This window comes from Alternaria viburni (genome assembly GCF_023758015.1).
Source record: "Alternaria viburni strain BMP 2772 chromosome Unknown scaffold_22, whole genome shotgun sequence".
Taxonomy (NCBI): Eukaryota; Fungi; Ascomycota; class Dothideomycetes; order Pleosporales; family Pleosporaceae; genus Alternaria; species Alternaria viburni.
This window is the reverse complement of record NW_026055791.1, coordinates 376,941-393,953: the sequence shown is the minus strand read 5'-3', so window position 1 is coordinate 393,953 and position 17,013 is coordinate 376,941. Positions and strand designations below refer to the sequence as shown.

At 52.9% G+C, this 17,013-nt stretch overlaps 8 protein-coding genes across 8 annotated transcripts; 3 read left to right on the top strand and 5 right to left on the bottom strand.

Moving 5' to 3' along the window:
* Positions 1 to 987: 987 nt before the first annotated feature.
* Positions 988 to 3,048, bottom strand: J4E79_008926 (uncharacterized protein; the record flags this gene model as incomplete). The annotated part of the gene is made up of 1 exon (XM_049357778.1): positions 988 to 3,048. One exon carries the CDS (start codon positions 3,046 to 3,048, stop codon positions 988 to 990), a length of 2,061 nt encoding a protein of 686 aa, XP_049207817.1.
* Positions 3,049 to 3,803: 755 nt separating this feature from the next.
* On the bottom strand, positions 3,804 to 5,921 carry MDV1 (Mitochondrial fission protein; the record flags this gene model as incomplete). The annotated part of the gene is made up of 3 exons (XM_049357777.1): positions 3,804 to 4,076; positions 4,125 to 5,744; positions 5,796 to 5,921. The coding sequence occupies 3 exons, from the start codon at positions 5,919 to 5,921 to the stop codon at positions 3,804 to 3,806; spliced, it is 2,019 nt and encodes a 672-aa protein (XP_049207816.1).
* Positions 5,922 to 6,243: 322 nt separating this feature from the next.
* Positions 6,244 to 7,139, top strand: J4E79_008924 (uncharacterized protein; the record flags this gene model as incomplete). Its single annotated transcript, XM_049357776.1, has 3 exons — positions 6,244 to 6,311; positions 6,359 to 7,010; positions 7,062 to 7,139. 3 exons carry the CDS (start codon positions 6,244 to 6,246, stop codon positions 7,137 to 7,139), a joined length of 798 nt encoding a protein of 265 aa, XP_049207815.1.
* Positions 7,140 to 7,260: 121 nt separating this feature from the next.
* J4E79_008923 (uncharacterized protein) lies at positions 7,261 to 8,226 on the bottom strand (the record flags this gene model as incomplete). The annotated part of the gene is made up of 1 exon (XM_049357775.1): positions 7,261 to 8,226. One exon carries the CDS (start codon positions 8,224 to 8,226, stop codon positions 7,261 to 7,263), a length of 966 nt encoding a protein of 321 aa, XP_049207814.1.
* Positions 8,227 to 8,697: 471 nt separating this feature from the next.
* Positions 8,698 to 10,392, bottom strand: J4E79_008922 (uncharacterized protein; the record flags this gene model as incomplete). The annotated part of the gene is made up of 2 exons (XM_049357774.1): positions 8,698 to 9,683; positions 9,768 to 10,392. 2 exons carry the CDS (start codon positions 10,390 to 10,392, stop codon positions 8,698 to 8,700), a joined length of 1,611 nt encoding a protein of 536 aa, XP_049207813.1.
* Positions 10,393 to 13,460: 3,068 nt separating this feature from the next.
* ALTA1 (Major allergen Alt a 1) lies at positions 13,461 to 14,023 on the top strand (the record flags this gene model as incomplete). Its single annotated transcript, XM_049357773.1, has 2 exons — positions 13,461 to 13,804; positions 13,864 to 14,023. The coding sequence occupies 2 exons, from the start codon at positions 13,461 to 13,463 to the stop codon at positions 14,021 to 14,023; spliced, it is 504 nt and encodes a 167-aa protein (XP_049207812.1).
* Positions 14,024 to 14,538: 515 nt separating this feature from the next.
* Positions 14,539 to 15,981, top strand: ALG3_2 (dolichyl-P-Man:Man(5)GlcNAc(2)-PP-dolichol alpha-1,3-mannosyltransferase; the record flags this gene model as incomplete). Its single annotated transcript, XM_049357772.1, has 4 exons — positions 14,539 to 14,659; positions 14,721 to 14,965; positions 15,031 to 15,309; positions 15,364 to 15,981. 4 exons carry the CDS (start codon positions 14,539 to 14,541, stop codon positions 15,979 to 15,981), a joined length of 1,263 nt encoding a protein of 420 aa, XP_049207811.1.
* A 13-nt stretch (positions 15,982 to 15,994) lies between these two features.
* J4E79_008919 (uncharacterized protein) lies at positions 15,995 to 16,463 on the bottom strand (the record flags this gene model as incomplete). The annotated part of the gene is made up of 2 exons (XM_049357771.1): positions 15,995 to 16,094; positions 16,153 to 16,463. The coding sequence occupies 2 exons, from the start codon at positions 16,461 to 16,463 to the stop codon at positions 15,995 to 15,997; spliced, it is 411 nt and encodes a 136-aa protein (XP_049207810.1).
* Positions 16,464 to 17,013: the final 550 nt, after the last annotated feature.

The following is a 17,013-nucleotide window of genomic DNA, read 5'->3' as shown; positions in this document are numbered from 1 at the left end:
CTGCTTCGGAAGCTACTACGACTGCGGATGATACGTCTTTCTTGACGACTGCTGCGGCAGTGGTAACGTAGGGGAAGAGCAGAGGGATGGCTAATAGGAGAGTGGAAAGCATGGATGAGGTGGTGGCAGGCATATTTGCTTGAGGCGTAAGATCTCGATGGACTTCTGATTAAAGCGATGAATGTTGATCTTGGAAGTTCGGTCGTTGAAGATGCTGTCTGTTTAGCTTCTAGAGATGGGTAGAAATAGGCAATACTTATACATCCTCATCGATGCCATGCCTCACGCGCATTCTGTGACAAAGATGACTTCTTTCGTGTACACTAAACGTTACGCTGAGAAGTGTAAGAAATGGCGTGAGATCATTCTCTCCAAACCAACAGCATCCGACAGCGTTGCACAAATACTCGGTGTATTTCCAAGTCCATCGATTGCGCTGAAAGCACAAAGACCTCAGCTCAACTATCACAAAGACAAAATTCAATTGAGAAGTTGGGGAGACGCGGGCATCTCTATGGCGTGATCCGGCTTACTTTGTATACACATTATTTCCATGGCGTGACCCGGCTTACTTTCTGTGCCCGTACTTCATCATCATCGGATTTGGACCGTCTAACCAACTCGGCATAAATTGAACAACGATATTGAATCCGGGTTAATGTGCACATGATCATGGGAAGATAGCGGTGTGTCGAGTAACACCAGCTCCGCCGCTGCACGAACTCAGCTATACACATGAAAACGAAGAAAGCATGTCAGCGAAGGTACTTCCGCTTGTGTCATTGAACAAGATAAAATATATTGGTAAAAGTGACAGCATCAAGCCGCCCTCAATAGATCAAACAAAGGAATAATCTACACAGGAAGATGAGGTACCCGAAAAACGGTCATCGGTCTATCGATCTACGCTTCGCAAAAGCAAGCCATGTATCGCTTAGAAGTTCATCAAATCTATTGCATGTTAGCTGAAGTCACAGTATTACACCACTAAGAAAGGAATGACATACCACGTCCAAACAACGCCCTCTTGGTCCAGTCCATAGCGAGTAAACACCTTGTTCTGAGGCTAACACTCTGCGCAAAGTAGACGCCTCTCCACAAGTAAACGGCCAGCAGACCACCGCTCAAGCCGTAGCCATTGTAGTCGAAGATGGCTGCGTTACCAATGTATGCCAAACTACCCAGATGCTTGTACTCGAAAGCCTTGTACACCGCATCGTCCAGGTCACCGTAGTCAACGTTATTGAGTGCCATACCGGGGGCTGCTTGAGCGATCTTGTTGAACTTGCGACCGAGGTATTCACCCTGCTGGTTAGCGCGCTGGGCTGTGGCGGGTAGGGATGTGAGCTTCGAGTCGATCTGGAAGAGCAGCTCTCTAAGCTCGCCAAAGTCCAGAGTGCCAGACTTGTCTTTGTCGTACTGTTCGAACAGCTTGTCTAGGCGGCGAAGATGGTTCGCTGCTTGTGGGAAGCGCTGCTTGACGCGTTTGGCGATGCCGCGCCAGTCCGAGTACGAGATCTGTAGCTTCTCGGGGTCCTTGCCCTTCTCCCAGGCAGTCGTGCGTAGAAAGTTGACGATGTGATCAGAGACGTTGTTTTGGACGGTTGCGCAGTCACCGATAGCGTAAACATCACCGAGAGGTGATCCGTTCAAACGAAGATGTGTGTCGGTTTCCAGAGCGTGCTTGTTGTTCTGTCCGTCGAGTTTGGCGGCGAGACGCTTGCAAAGATCGGTCTGCGCAACACCAGTTGACCATAGACAGAAACCCATGGGGATCTCCTTGGTAACCACTTTGCCGTTTTCGTCCTTTTGCGAGAAGAGGATCTTGTCCGATTGGACTTCTTTGACGCGCGAGTTTGTGAGGATGTCGACCGAGTCGTGGGCGAAACGTTGCTCAGCGTACTGAGATAGAGCCTCTTCGTAGGTGTTCAGGATGTGGCTCCGGGACTGAATAACGTGGACGGAGATTTCGTTGCGTAGAAGCTTGGGGTAGAGCTTGCAGAGATCCTCATTCAGCATGTCGAAGAGCTCGGCCGCGAACTCTACGCCAGTAGGTCCACCACCGCAAACCACGAACGACAGAAGTCTTCGCCTCTCTTCGTCAGACGTTGTCGGTAGGCACGCGAACTCGAGGTTCTTGACGACCTGGTTACGGATGATCCTGGCATCGCTGATATCCTTGAGGAAATGGCAGTGTTCGAGACCTTTGACACCATGCGAGTTTGTAACGGATCCGACTCCGACGACGAGCTTATCGTAGGGGACATAAAACCGTTGCTCCTGGCCCTTGGCATCTACAGCTGAACATTCGATGAGCTTCTCAGAGAATTCCACGTCCTCAGCCTTTGCTTTGAGAAAGTGCCCGCGTACTCTCCTAACAATCTTTCGCACTGGTTCGACGAGGGACCGGAGCTCCAGCGTTCCGACGGTAGCGGAAGGCAGCATCGGCGTGAAAAGGAAGGTGTTGGACGGCGAAATAACGACAACGTGGTAGTCATCCTGGTTCAGCTGCTTCAGGAGGGCCACGCTGCCCCAGCCAGTACCCAGTATGACCAATTTTGGCTTGTGCTTGAGCTTCTTATTCTCGGGCGTTTCATCGTCGTCAACGAAGTGGTCGGCGATAGGCAGGTTCTTTGGCCCTCCTCTCCTCGGACTGAGCGCGAGTTCGGACACGGGGATATCGGTCGCGATAGGGTCCTCGTTGTATGTGTAGGCGTCGTAGACGAAGAAGGCGATGACCAAGACACCGCTAACGGCGACGAAAGAGCCGAGCATGGCTGCTGTTCGGTACGCATAGCGGGCAAGACGTGATCGCGGAGCTTGGAGAGGTTTCGTCGAGACGGTTCGTATCGCGGTCGTGGTGGGGGTTTGCCTGCTTAATTGTGAGGTCTGTAGGACGGCGCGTCTCGCAGCGGATGCTGGGCTTCCATTGCTGAAGGATGTGCGGAATTGTGTGTTGGTCGCTCGCGGTAACCGTCTGCAGAGAATTGAGGCCCTGGACGTGGCATTGTACCCGCGCGACAGCGACGCGGCCTGTCGTGGGAGCATGGCGGGAATTTGGAGCTCGCACGGAGCACGTGGAACCGGGAGAGGAAGCCGGCGATGAGATGAAATGGAGGTAGGCGCCTACGCGAGGGATGCCAGCAATTGACGGTTCAATTGCAAAATTAGAGATGAGAAGGCATAGGTAGACAGAACAAGCGAATGTAGTATGCAAATGCCACGGCGGCGTGGGAGCAGGGATAGGCGTCTCAGAGCGCGGAAATGTCAATCGGGGTTCTGCGTTACGTCACCATGGCAGATCGGAGCTTCGCGGGCCATCCTTGCATGGCTCCACCACCAACCAAGCTTCCACTGGCCCCGTCTGCCGCGTGCTTGTAACGTCCGCTGTACCTGTCAGAACTGTGTTTCCATGTCTACTGCAATGATGGGAAATGTAACATAGCCTGCAAACAACGCGTATACATCTTTAAACCTCACTGTGAGCCCTTCATGTCTACCAGTGTACTGAAGTTGGTCTTCACCAAGCATGCATCCCGCCCGGGCAGACTTCGTGTTTGATTGAGTTTAGCACGGCATTGTGGATAATATCTGTATCGAGATACCGACTGGAAGCGGCCCACATGCGTCACGACTGACGTTGGGTGGAGGAAATCTTGGTTCTTGCAGTGGCATAAAACTGATTGATAGTGATATCGTAATGAGTATTTTGCAACAGTACAACACTTTGCCATTTACATGACTGGCATATGCGCAGCCTGTTCTTATATACAATTCCCATCGCTTCTACTTCTATGTTTCTACTAACACGACCAGACACCAACGGTACCATCTCTGCGTCCTTCAACCAGATAGCCATCTTTTATTCTGACGTGTTCGATGATAGAGTGTGTCGTCTTGTCGTTCTCGTCAGCTCCGGGTCCGCAGTCCCAGTGCCTTCCGTCTGTCTTGTCATAGACCTTGACTACGTCTGCACCAGCTGCAGACACAATCCGACGTGAGTCGAACATCATGCTGCTAATGGCGTGGTCGTAAGCGTAGGCGTCGGCAATGGCGCCGGTTCGGAGATCCCAGATCTGTGCATGTTAGTTAGGGAATAGTCGCAGGAAAGATAGTTGACTTACGCGTATACTCCTGTCGGCACTACCGGTCACGAGGTGTACGTCATCGAATTGCAGGGCTGTTACAGGACCTGTATGGCCGACAAGACTTCGGTGAACTTGCCCGCTACGGAGATCCCATAGACGTACCATACCATCAGCGGTACCACAAGCAAGTGCGGCATCGAAGCACTGTATAGCGCCTACGAAATCGGCAGAGGAGTCGGCAGAGCGTCCGGTCTGTCGCCATGTGCTATTGGAGGTGTTCGTAGCTGTGGCTTGGGCGGCAGCCCAGAGGACATCGAGCGTCTGCACGCATCGTCCCTTGACCAGATCCCATTGCCGTAGTGTCTTATCTGCAGAACCGGAAACTAGAGTGTCGCCACGGAAATGTAGCGCAGTGACTTCGTCGACGTGTGATTCGAGAGAGAAGAGAGGGCAGTCTTGCATGCTGGTCGACGGCGGCGCAGGAGGTGCGTCTTCCGAGTTCTCGAATGCCAGACCATCATCGCTCTCTTCATCGGGCTTGTTTATCCGGTTATCCATGGGTGCGTATTCGGCCTTGCTCAGGTCCCAGAGTTTTATCGAAGCGTCCATTGAGCCGGTTGCGACGATGTTTTCTTCGACCTGTAAGCAGCGCACGGAGGAGAGATGACCCTCGAGCATTCCGATGCACCGTCCGGCGCTCAGATCCCAGACTCGTACTGTGTCGTCTAGCGATGCGGTCACCATCATGCCCCACGGAGCGTCAAAGTCCATGGCGGTGATGGCGTCCATGTGCGCGGGCAGTTCCTTGATCTTGGATCCTGACTGTAGATGCTCGTGTAGTACGGGCATGGACATCCTCTTTGACAGCCTCTTGGCCTTGTTCTTCGTCTTGGGCGAGGAGGGTATCTTCTGGTATATCGACTCGGACATGAATTCGCCCTTGCCTTCTGACTGCTCGTCGCTTGTCTGCGACCCTGCCGTCTTGGGCGCTAGTGCGGCTTCGTCGTCCAGCTCTTCTTGCAGGTCCTCAATGCGGTTGTCCACGGTCAGCAGGTCCTGCTCCAGCTCGCCCTCTTCGATTTCGAGCCCCGCCAGACGGTCGAGGACCATCTTGCGCATGGTATTGAGGTTGGCAATCTTGTTGTCGATTTCGTGTATCTCGGCGACGCACATGTGCTTGCGCACGCCCATCATCTCGAGGCGGTGGCCCATGCTGTTGCGCTGCTTCCGCAGCTTCTGCATCGAGGGGGGCACATTGGGATCGTCGTCGTCTTCCCCGCCACCGATCAGGCGCTGGCCGCGCGCGTTGTGGCGGCCGTGTTTCTTCGCATGGCTGTCGGGGGCGTCGGGCAGCGAGGCCTCGAAGCCCTGGAAGAGGGAGAACTCGGCGTTGTCCTCGGGGATGTTGGAGAGCAGGTCGTTGGGGATGTAGGCGAGGGCGCGCTGCTGGATCTCGGGGACGGAGATTCGCGAGCGCACGATCTCGCGGGGGGTGGTCTGGGCGAAGGAAAAGACGGAGCGCTGCATCAGCGGGCGCCTGAGCTCGCGGTGGAGCTCGCCAATGGCGTTCTGGTAGTGCTGGGTGACTCCTTCGGCGCCTATCAAGCTGCCGGCGGTGGCTGTGACTTTTTTGCCAAAAGCTTGCAGATGGCGGGTCTAGCGAGCATTAGCATCACCGTGGGCTCAGGGAAGGTGCGGTGGGGCTACATCGGGGAGCGAGTCTATGAAGCTGCTCTCGTCGTCGTCGTCAAAGGCCTGCGAGTACCGCGGCGAGCGCGGGCTGGTGGACCGGCCGCGACCTGGGGATCCATTGCGGGCGGTGGACGAGGCCATGCGAGCAGGCGTGGCGGGAGACTCAACGGGCGGCGCAGTGAAGGAGACGTCGCTAGGGCATCCTTATCTTCGCATTAGGATCTCAGACCGGGTGCTCGCGTGTGCTACAAAAGGCCAATAGGCGGTGAGGCGGGAGGCGCGTCGGGTGCTCGAGATGGTGATAGTGGTGTTGCGGAGGGGAGTGACTATCGAGCTCACCAGTCGGCACCCGCCTGCGTCATCCGCCGAAGAGCACGCCGATGCTCGGGACACGACCGGACTGCCATGGCTGCAAACATCACTCACCCGCATATCTGCCCTTTTGGGAGCTTGAGAAGGAACTATGGACGCGATTGACCTCTCCGACGCGTCCAAGGCGCTTGACCTGGCCAACATCCGCTTCCAGCTCATGTACGCCTCCCCGCCATGCGCGCCTGAGTCTCACTGACAGCAGACAGTCGGCTCGAGGACACAATCACCTTCCATCTGATCGAGCGCGTGCAGTTCCCCCTCAACCGGACCATCTACGTCCCCGGCGGCGTCGACATTGGCGAGCCCGAGACCAGCCTGTTCGACTGGATGCTCCGCGAGCAGGAGCGCCTGCAGTCCCTCGTTCGCCGCTACCAGTCGCCCGACGAATACCCCTTCTTCCCAGAGGTCCTCCAGGAGCCCATCCTCAAGCCCCTCAACTACCCGCAGATCCTGCACCCGAATAATGTCAACGTCAACGCCCAGCTGAAGGACTGCTACATCAAGCACATCCTGCCCGCCGCATGCCTGCAGACAGACCGCGAGGACAGGGGAGAGTCGCAGGAGAACTACGGGTCCTCTGCCACCTGCGATGTCATGACCATCCAGTCCCTGTCACGGCGCATACACTTTGGCAAGTTCGTTGCCGAGGCCAAGTTCCAGCAGGAGACGGAGCGCTTCGTCAAGTTGATCAAGGACGAAGACAGGAAAGGTATCGACGAGGCCATCACAAACGCTGCGGTAGAGAAGAAGGTGCTGGAGAGACTGAGGTTAAAGGCCAAGACGTACGGCACAGACCCGGACCTGGGCGCGAATGGCTCGTCCAAGGTGAATGCAGACGCGGTCGTTGGCATGTACAAGGTACCTTCAATATCCTCATTGATTCATACTGCGTACTAACAGACAATACAGGATTGGGTCATTCCCCTGACAAAGGAGGTGGAAGTGGAATATCTCATGCAACGACTAAAAGGCACACAATGGGAATAGACCCGCGCACAATCAAGAATAACAATACTGCCCAATACCCTGACCCAAGCCGCCCTCACACTCGAAATACATGACCGAAGTGGACTGTTCGCCGCGAATTTCCCTCTGGCTTATCCGTCGTCTAGTCCAGCTCGTGGAACTTGACAACGTGGGGCTTCTGGGCTTCGCACTCGAGCTTGGAGTCTTTCGGCGCGTAAATTTGGGCACGGCGAGCCTCCTCTTTCCACTCGTCTAGCTTCTGCTCGAGCCTCCTCTCACACGTACTGAAGTATTTCCGCCAGATCAAGTGCCCAAAAGCGCTGCAAGTCATCGCCAAGTTCATCGCAGCCATCAACGTAGGCAACGATTCGACGGACGGACCAGACTGACTCAACAAGAAGCCCATCGTGATCCCAGTAACCAGGCAAAGTCGCTGGTAATAGTCCCCTCGATTCATGTCGTACTGCATCCAATAGTCCAACATGGACATAATCGTGACGAAGATAACAAAGCCGGTTGACGGATTGGTCACGATTCTCGGTTGTCTTGCAGACTGACACTTATCGGCCGATTGCCGGCAGCCGTAGTAGTTCTTCACGATGTTGTGCAAACCCCATTGCCCCCAGGCGAGCATGCATGTCATTTTAAGATTGGAGTTGCGTCGCAGCTCGATTACGCCATAGACACGTCCAGCAAAAGGTATGCGTCTTCTCATGTGGTCGAGTACGATCGGTTCAGGCTGGCGCACCTCCTCATACGTAGTTCGAGCCTCGGGAGTCTCAGCAACAAATACAACTGATCTTGTCGACGACTTGTCGTAGGCGCCTTCCGGTTTTGGATCAGTCGGCAGATCTGCATCCTCTTCTGAAGAGCTTTGGAAGTCCTTCTCTGGGTACAGTGCCTTTGGCCGCATACGAAAGCTATACACATTTGACTTCGTGATAGCTCGGAACTTTGCTGGCCAGTCTTCAGCCGACGCTTTCGACTCTGGGTAAACGAGCATTACGTCGAGACCAAAGTCTTCGGCGCATTTCTCGCTATCGCAAGGCTGGACATGATGAGGAGAGGCGCGGGGAAGGTACTTTGAGAGGTTGAAGATGCCTGACATGTTGCTGATGGAGGGGTAGGTATTGCAGAATCGCGTGCGTAACCAATGAATCTTGTTGTTATTGGAAATACAAAAAGCAAAATTGGGAAGGTGATCTAGGCGTTCTTGTAAGAGGACCTCTTATTTGAGTTGGAAGAGGCATATGACGTTCGGCTAGGTGTTGTCCTGATCGGTGTACATCTTACGAGGTGCTGACCGGTTCGTCGGCATTACAGCTATCTATTGGCATCGTCTGTTTGGTCGCGATTAACCTGCACCACATATGGGCAGGCTTTAGGCTGGGATACTACGTCAGAGGCTTGGCTTTGCATGCTTCTTCGCTCCGACCATTGCAGCATACTTAGCGGTCTCTGATTGGGAAGGGATGAATTAAAAGGCTACGTTAATTAGGTACTCCATCATGTGACGTTGACAACAGCATGACAAAAAGAATTGGCAATCATCCGGAATCTCACAGGCCAGCCTTCCATATCACTCAACTTCGTCTGCCCTATCAAAGTAATCCGCCGATGGCGTGTAAGGCTTCCACCACAGTGTAAAACCATCCTTGGCCGCCTTGTACTTCTTCATCCCAGCCTCCTCATACCGCTTGCCTTGCTCTTTCGACATACTGAAGCCGATGATTGCATGCGATGCATGATCAAATATGCTTGTTGTAGACTTTCGCCTCTGCATCATCACTCCAGTGAAGAGGCCGTTGAGAAGAACCTTAGGGGGGTTGGAGAAGCTGGTAGGGATCCATGTCTCTTCTGTGTCGCTGGAAGATACGAGGGGTGGTCGAGGATGAGAGCGAAGCGTGTCGTTCTTGGATAACTTCGTATCGCTGGCCTTGCTGTTGGATTGCTGTTTGGTGTTGGTGGGGACTTGGATTGCAGCTCCCTTCATCTCATGGACTGTAGGCTTTCGCTTTTTCTTGCTGGGTATGTGACTTGCAGTTGCTACAGGCGTTCTTTCCGTCTCCTGCATGCGAGGAGAGCGTTTTGTTGCTTTGGGCTTTTTGTTGCTTTTGGTAGATTGAGTTGATATGACCGGAAGGAAGAGCTCGTCAGCCATACTGATTTCATTGCCGGCTTTCGACTTCTCAAGATCTTTCGATGTTCGAGGATTCTTGGTTTCGAATGGTAGTCCGGCGTGTCCATGATTAGGTTTGGTACGGTGTGAGAGATGAGCTTCGTTGGTTCTGCGGGCGTTATCTCTAGACTTTTTGGACGACATCGCATTTGGATGCGCGATCTTCTGCGCACCAGCTGGCGTATTACTGCGATTGAGCGTCGACGCATCGAGCACAGTCTGTACTTCAGGAAGACGTCTTGGAACTTTCTTTCGGCTCTGAACGATCGTCGGGGAGTTGCTGGTCTTCTCATTGTTGCTGTACGGGTGGTGGGTGTTCGTCAGCTGATAATTGTTGGTTGCTTGATGGTCGTATGTAGATTGATAGTTTTTGTTGGGTTGATAAGCTTGGTAGGTGCTGTGATGGTGGATAGGTGCGGTGTTCTGTCCTTTTTTGAACTCCGTCAACCCTCCCGGGCTACTCCGCGTACTCGTCAAGACGTTTTCTTGCTCATGGTGTGTAGTGCTGTCATTGTTGCACATGCCGCTGTATCCCACAGACTCTACTGAGGTGTCTGCCCCAGCGCCCTCTCCAATCGAGACATCTGCTTCACTATCCGAGCCGCTTTCATCGCTTACTGGGTTGATGATTTCTTCGTCGATTGATACTGCCTCGCTATCTGAGCTACTATCGTCGCTTTCCGTGTCATTTACCTCCTCATCATCCCCTTGGTCTGAGCCACTAACATCGCTTTCTGTGTCATTCACCTCCTCTTCGTCCTCTTCGTCCTCTTCGTCTGAGCTACTAGCATCGCTTTCCATGCTACCTGTCTCGAGCTCTCCATCTTCCTCGTCCTCATCTTCCTCGTCATCATCGCTTGGTGACATCGAAAGATTTTCGCTAATCACACTGTCACTAAGCTCACCATCCGTGTCATTTGCTGAAGCATCATCGGGAGCTTCATCGCTTCCATTGCTCTCACTGTTCGCGTATCGGTCCTCACCACTTCGCTCACCCCCACTGCCTGTGTAATCGTTGTCGAGGTCATCCTCGCTATGGCCATAGCTAAAATTGCCTTCCTCGTCATAGGGTTCTTCGAGCTCAACAGAATCCATGAGTCAGGCAGACAGACAATATCGGAACGGATAGGTAGCGTAGCGAGAGCCGATGGAACCGCAAGTGACGAGCATGAAACAGTGCCCATGCCGACTGTTTATACTCAAGAGAACGTCTGGGGAAGCCAGCATCCTGCGTACGTACCCATTGTTGGGAGATGTCTTGTTCCGCGTGTACTGCATTCCATGCATGCTGCCATCAATTTGCTGACTTGGGTATCTTGTCCTTGTGGTCCGACCGGTGAGCAACGGCAGCAGGACGGGTACTTACTGTGGTACACCTCCTCTTCTTGCGACACATTCCGCAATCAGTAGATTGCAACGATACTCGTAACTGACCGCGTGTGACAGATGGTGGTACATCTCGGATTTTCTTGCCCCTACATGCAAGTTTGCTTCTGAAAGCTCGATCTCCAAATTTGCAACACTGGAAAATTCCTGCATCATCTTGCGTCAAACGAACTTCCAAGCTCACTGGATGTACAATACAGGTACACATGGTGTGCTCTTCAGTGTCGTTGATCCGGTCTTACCCCTCCTTCTGCTCATGTGTATTGTGGCAGGGTCTTACGTGTCATCTTGTGTAAGACGTGTGCCCTTACTGATCCGCTAGCACCCAGCATCAAAGATGGTCGAATGGCTCCAGCCACGTTCATGAGCGGTAGAACTTGAAGGATTTGCCAACCAGCTTTCGCTGATCACGAAGTGAGTGTCTCTTCTTTGTCCATAGATCCGCAGTAAGAGTATTGTCTGACTTCGTACACCGTAACCGCGTCCATACATCCAATAGTTTATCGGTCCTATTGACGCCAGGGCAGTATCGTCTACCCGACAGCCTCCGACATATTAGCAAGATGTTCAGTGATCCATCGAAATTAAGGCAGATGCCGTCAGGTCTCAAAAGCAACGAGATCTCCGAGAATGACGGAACGGAACCGTAAAATATTCGAGTGCCGTCTCAGATCTCTGTGTACCTTGATAGTCGCCTTGCGCACGGTGGGTGCAGTGAGTTTGAGTTCGTCGCCACGCATGCCAGTCCTTGAAGTTAGATGTGCACCTGGGTCGTAAAGTTTTCGTTCAGCGTTGAGCGTGAGCCCACGATCGCGGGTCCAAAAATAGCAAATATAGCGTGCCGCCGGACAGACTCCGATGGTGCGTCAGTGGTGTTGGTGTCATTGTTTAGCTCCTGGCTCCGTCTTTGAGCGTGGACCCTGGGCGCGAGCGAGGCAGGTGATCGGCAGCCACAGCCGCAACAACCGGCTCGATGATGCCATTCCTGCCAGATGTCAAGGCTCAACCTTCCACCATCTCGGTTCAACCCCAAGCGACGTCGTATTTCGATCCTTCGTTCACGAGTGATCTCCGTGCTAACCTTGGAATTATTCAAGGTGATGGAGGCAACGCCGATTACTGATATTACGCTCGTCCCCACACTCGGACCACCCATTTCTGTGGACGATGAGGTCGTTCGGGAACGGACCGATCGAACTCTACGAGATTGCAGTAATTATTCACGCGGCCGACTTCCTCAGGTCCACAGCACTCAGGCTCGAGTTTAGGAACATAGGATGTATCTTTTACGCTTCCAATGTGTCGCTAAGCTACCTAGGTATAGTCGTTCGCGAGCACTCTAGGGTATACCGCGTCGATACGAACGTGGAAGAAGCAGTCGCCTGCGTAGGTACCATCGCATGTACGGTGTTGCAACAGCAATTAGAATACATATAGCCCAGGACGTCATGCCGTTAGTTTTCCGAACCAAGGCCCTGCACAGCCGATCGGCCAGTCAGTGCAGCGCCCAATGCCACTGTGCAGACCTGGTTCATCCTACTAGACGTCACACCAGGTGTCTGATTTGGGTTGTTCAACTTGTAATTTGATAGGTATGTTTAGTATAGTAGCAGAGGCAGCTGTACTATAAGTGCGAATCCCGTAATGCTACGGTTGCCTGTTTCTAGGTAGCATAAATTTTCGCGCAGGTAGCGCTTAAATTCCTGTACAACACCCTAAAAATTATCTTTGTTATAAAAAATATGTAGCTACTTTGCATACTTACCTTACTAGCTGTCCCCAGGTACAACGAGTACATATTAGCTACCTTAGACGGCACAGACCTAGTCTATTAGCGCTTTAACTTCTCTAAGTACGCTAAGAACTAGCAGGAAGCAAGCAGCACACAGCAGAGGGAGTATTGCTAAGGGATGCAAGCCCTAGCTTGCAAGCGAGCTAGAGCGAAGTCCCTTACACCTGCCCTTTCTAACTTCTTAGCAGAACTTCGCTCGTTTGCCTTGTGGGAATACGAAGCTCTTACCTTTCTCTACGACCTCGCAATTATTGCTTTTAACACTAGCGTAATAATTCTCTTAATCCACGAACAACTAGAGGCACTAGGCGACTTTAGCTAGAAGCAGTACAATAACAACGCGAAGGAGATCTTGCTAGGATTGTGACTAGGGCCGCAGAGGCGGAGGATAGATTCTGCGACGGAGGATAATTAGTTTATAACAACGGTAAAGATACCCTAGAAGTAGACGAACGATTAGTGCGATCCCGATGCCTAACACCTCTGCAACGTGATGCCAGACACCGGGGGCTAGACGTCACATCTCGTATGTTTAGCACGATCCAAGCTCGGCTAGGGCTGCCAACTGCCCGGATAGGACATGCCTGTCGCCTCATCCGGTCACCCCGGATGCTGCTACTGGTTCGTGACACCGTTGGCAAGGATACTGAGGCTCCAAAATTGGGGTAGACTGTGGTTTCGGCGCTCTCGGCATCGTCTGATGCTCGTGTTCCTGGAGAAATTTCATGGTACACCTTTCTCGTATGTTCTAGTGGGTAAAGGCAAGGGTGACGCCTGGTGTCAATCTTCTCGTGTTGAACCTTGGGACGAGACGGACATGATGATCGTGGCAGGAGTACAGTACCCCAAATACGAGGTGAGATGACTATATAATGCCAGTAAGTATCTCACTTTCTAGACATCATCAAACAGCAACTCTCACACTCAACTACAACCTACCACACTATCCAACACTTCATCCCAACTTCAAACCAACTCCATCAAAATGCAGTTCACCACCATCGCTTCTCTCTTCGCTGCCGCTGCCGTTGCCAGCGCCGCACCTCTCGAGGCCCGCCAGGTCGACGCATCTTGCCCTGTTGCTACCCAGGGTGACTACGTCTGGAAGATCTCCAACTTCTTCGGACGCAAGCCTGAGGGAACCTACTACAACAGCTTCGGGTTCAACATCAAGGCTACCAACGGAGGTACCCTCGATTTCAACTGCTCTTCCCAGGCCGACAAGCTTGAGGACAACAAGTTCTACTCTTGCGGCGAGAACAGCTTCATCGACTTCGCTTTCTCAAGCGACCGTTCCGGTCTGATCATCAAGCAGGGTGTCAGCGACGAGTAAGTTTCTCCCATACCTTTGAGTGCGCGGTTCGTTCAAATTTGCTAACATCCCTCAGCCTCACCTATGTCGGTACCACCACTCTTCCCAGCTACTGCCGTGCTGGAGGCAACGGCCCTAAGGACTTTGTCTGCCAGGGTGTCTCTGATGCCTATGTCACCTTCGTCCCCCTTCCCGCCGCCGCCGCTCCTGCGTGCCCGGCACCCAGCCAGTACTGAGCATAGGCTATGACCTTTCTCAGTGTTTATGATCATCTCAGCGCTTCCTGTATAGACATTCCTTAGAGCCTAGACCTAATGCAACATTTATTTCTTCATCATTTGTGCCATTATAACTAGGACAATTGCATCGTGCTATGTGAGACAAGTATTTGAGCTGCGAGTAGAAAAGACGACTGGAACCATCGGAAAACCAACTTTCGAATTGAACATCGCGTGTAGGGCATCGACGCAACGAGTAACGAAGCTCGACGCGCAAACCTCGCGCCTGCCTTGACTAGCACAACACCAGGACGTGAGCACAACAGCGTCTGACTCCATACAAAACGTGCAGTCCACGTCAAACCACCATCCACAGCTCACACGAGAAAATTGATGCCTGAAACACACGTCGCGCGAAACTGCCATCCTTGAAACCTCAAACCTCCTTCCCACGTGACACGCGACGCGAACTATAACACCAACGTTAACCCCCGAACTTGCCATCACCAAAACCGCGTGCAACAAACGCCGCCATGTCGCTCCTCGCCCGCGCAAAAGACCTAGCCTACAACCCCGACCACACAAGATGGATGACTCCGCTCCTGCTCGTAGCAGACGCCGCGCTTTCAGGCGTGATAATCGAGAAGATACCTTGTTCGTGCTCCTTTCTTACTCACGGAAAACGCACCACGTGTCCTAACAGCGAGAGTTTTAGATACAGAGATTGACTGGACGACGTACATGCAGCAGATAGCCATCTTTCTGAAAGGCGAGCGCGACTATAAGAATATTGCTGGCTCGACGGGTCCGCTCGTGTACCCTGGTGCGCATGTGTGGATCTACAAGCAGCTCTACAAGTGGACGGATGAAGGGCGGGATATCGCCCTCGCGCAGTACATTTTCGCGGGAGTGTATCTGCTTACGCTTGGTGTGGTTTTTCAATGTTATAGGAAGGCGCGGGTGAGTACTTTCCCATTCTGGCTGTTGATGTTGGCGGCATGGAACAGAAGCTGACGAGTTGATAGGTTCCACCCTACATTTTCCCGCTGTTGATTCTCTCAAAGCGCATGCATAGTATTTTCATGCTACGATGCTTCAATGATTGTTTCGCGGTGCTGTTCTTCTGGCTGGCCGTCTTTTGCTATCAACGCGATCAATGGCATCTGGGGAGCGCGCTGTATAGCACAGGGCTGAACGTCAAGATGAGCCTATTGCTGCCTCTACCAGCAATGGGTATTCTCATGGTCATGAAACTGGGTGGAAGAGAAGCCTTGACACAGGCCATGATCATCGTGCAGGTTTCGGTAAGTAAATCATCCATCATGGACTCTTATCAATTGATGCTAATCAAAATGTAGGTTGTGTATGGCTACCCCTTCAGGAAGCGCGCACCAAGCTATTTCGCCCGCGCTTTCGAGCTCAGCCGTGCCTTCCTCTACAAATGGACTGTAAACTGGCGCTTCGTCCCGGAATCTACGTTCCTCTCACGCCCGTTCGCCATTGGCTTACTCGCTCTGCATGTTGGCCTCCTCATCTGGTACGCGCGAACCCGCTGGATCAAGCCCTCGAAGCGCAATGTCAAGGAATTTCTCAAGCTTTGTATTCCAGCCATTGAGCCCCGGGACCAGGACACCATGTCCAGCAAGATCACCCCGGATTTCATTATGACGACGATGTTGACCGCGATGACTATTGGCCTGCTATGCGCGCGTAGTCTGCACTACCAGTTCTACGCGTATGTCGCGTGGTGCACACCATTCCTGCTGTGGAAAGCAGGTTTCAATCCGGCCGTTGTGTATGCATTGTGGGGCGCGCAAGAGTGGGCGTGGAATGTGTATCCGAGTACATCGGCAAGCTCGGCGACGGTCGTGGGCGTTCTAGCGATTACGGTCGCGGGCGTATGGTGGGGAACGAGGAAGGAGTACGAGGGCGTGACGAAGGGTATAATTGAGGAGGACCATGCGCACGCCGAGTGATGCGACGAAGAGCTCAGTCCTCGTCTGAGTCGCTGGGCGGCATCTTGCCGACAGTCGATTCCTCGTCGTCGCTATCCTGGACGTACGTGGACTTCTTTACGAACTCCTTGGGCCTGTATACTATTGTTAGCGCTCTGTACACATACTACTTGATACCCGGCTGGAACATACCAGTAGCTCATTTTCCTCCAAGCCTTCTCGTCGCGCACCACGTTCACGATCTCTCCATCCAGCTTGTTCTCACGGTCCGCCAGAGCAGACATATCTATAACCACGTAACTGCCCCTCTTGATCCATACTGTTGATCTGAACCTCGCTTCCAGCTCTGCAAGGACAGGCTTGCCATCTGACAGCTCGGCGGCATAGATGTTCTTGCCTTCAGCTTTGGTGATGCGCGCGATCGCGTGATTTGGCGCCAAAGCGTCGGGCGGTGTGATTGTGCTGTCTATGGTGGCAAGGACATTGCGCTTTGGACGGGCCATGTTGGGGTTGAGCTTTGGTAAGCAGGGTGGAGAAGTTATCGGTTGTGGTAGTTTTGGAGACAATATGGGAGGGGTGGTCGTGAATTTCAAAGCAGGAAGGTGTGGCCGAGCTCGGTGGGGAAGTTGTCCCCGCCCCTCGGAGCCCCAAAAGTTCGCACTTTCACCACCTTCTGGGTATTGCGCCCTTTCTGGTCACAGGCCTAGACCCAATCTTTCTCCGACTGTCGGATCCATTACCAGGAATGAACGGCTATCTGTACCATTAGACGCGTCTGTGTCCCTGCAAAACATTTTACAGGCTTTATGATCGACTTGCTTACCGACCGTCCACCATCTCCACACTGCTGCAGCGCGACCACACGATACTTACCCGCCCGCTGTGATAGGCCCCAAGTCGGAGCCGGCGCGTGTTTATCTGGTAATGTAGGGTAATTGTGCATCCCATGATTTATCAGCGATAGCGCCCTCAGCCTTTGCGATGGCCAGTAGTGTTCTCGTTGAGTACTTCGTGGACTACCGTATTAAGGGTCTAGGGTCTCCCGCACTGGCA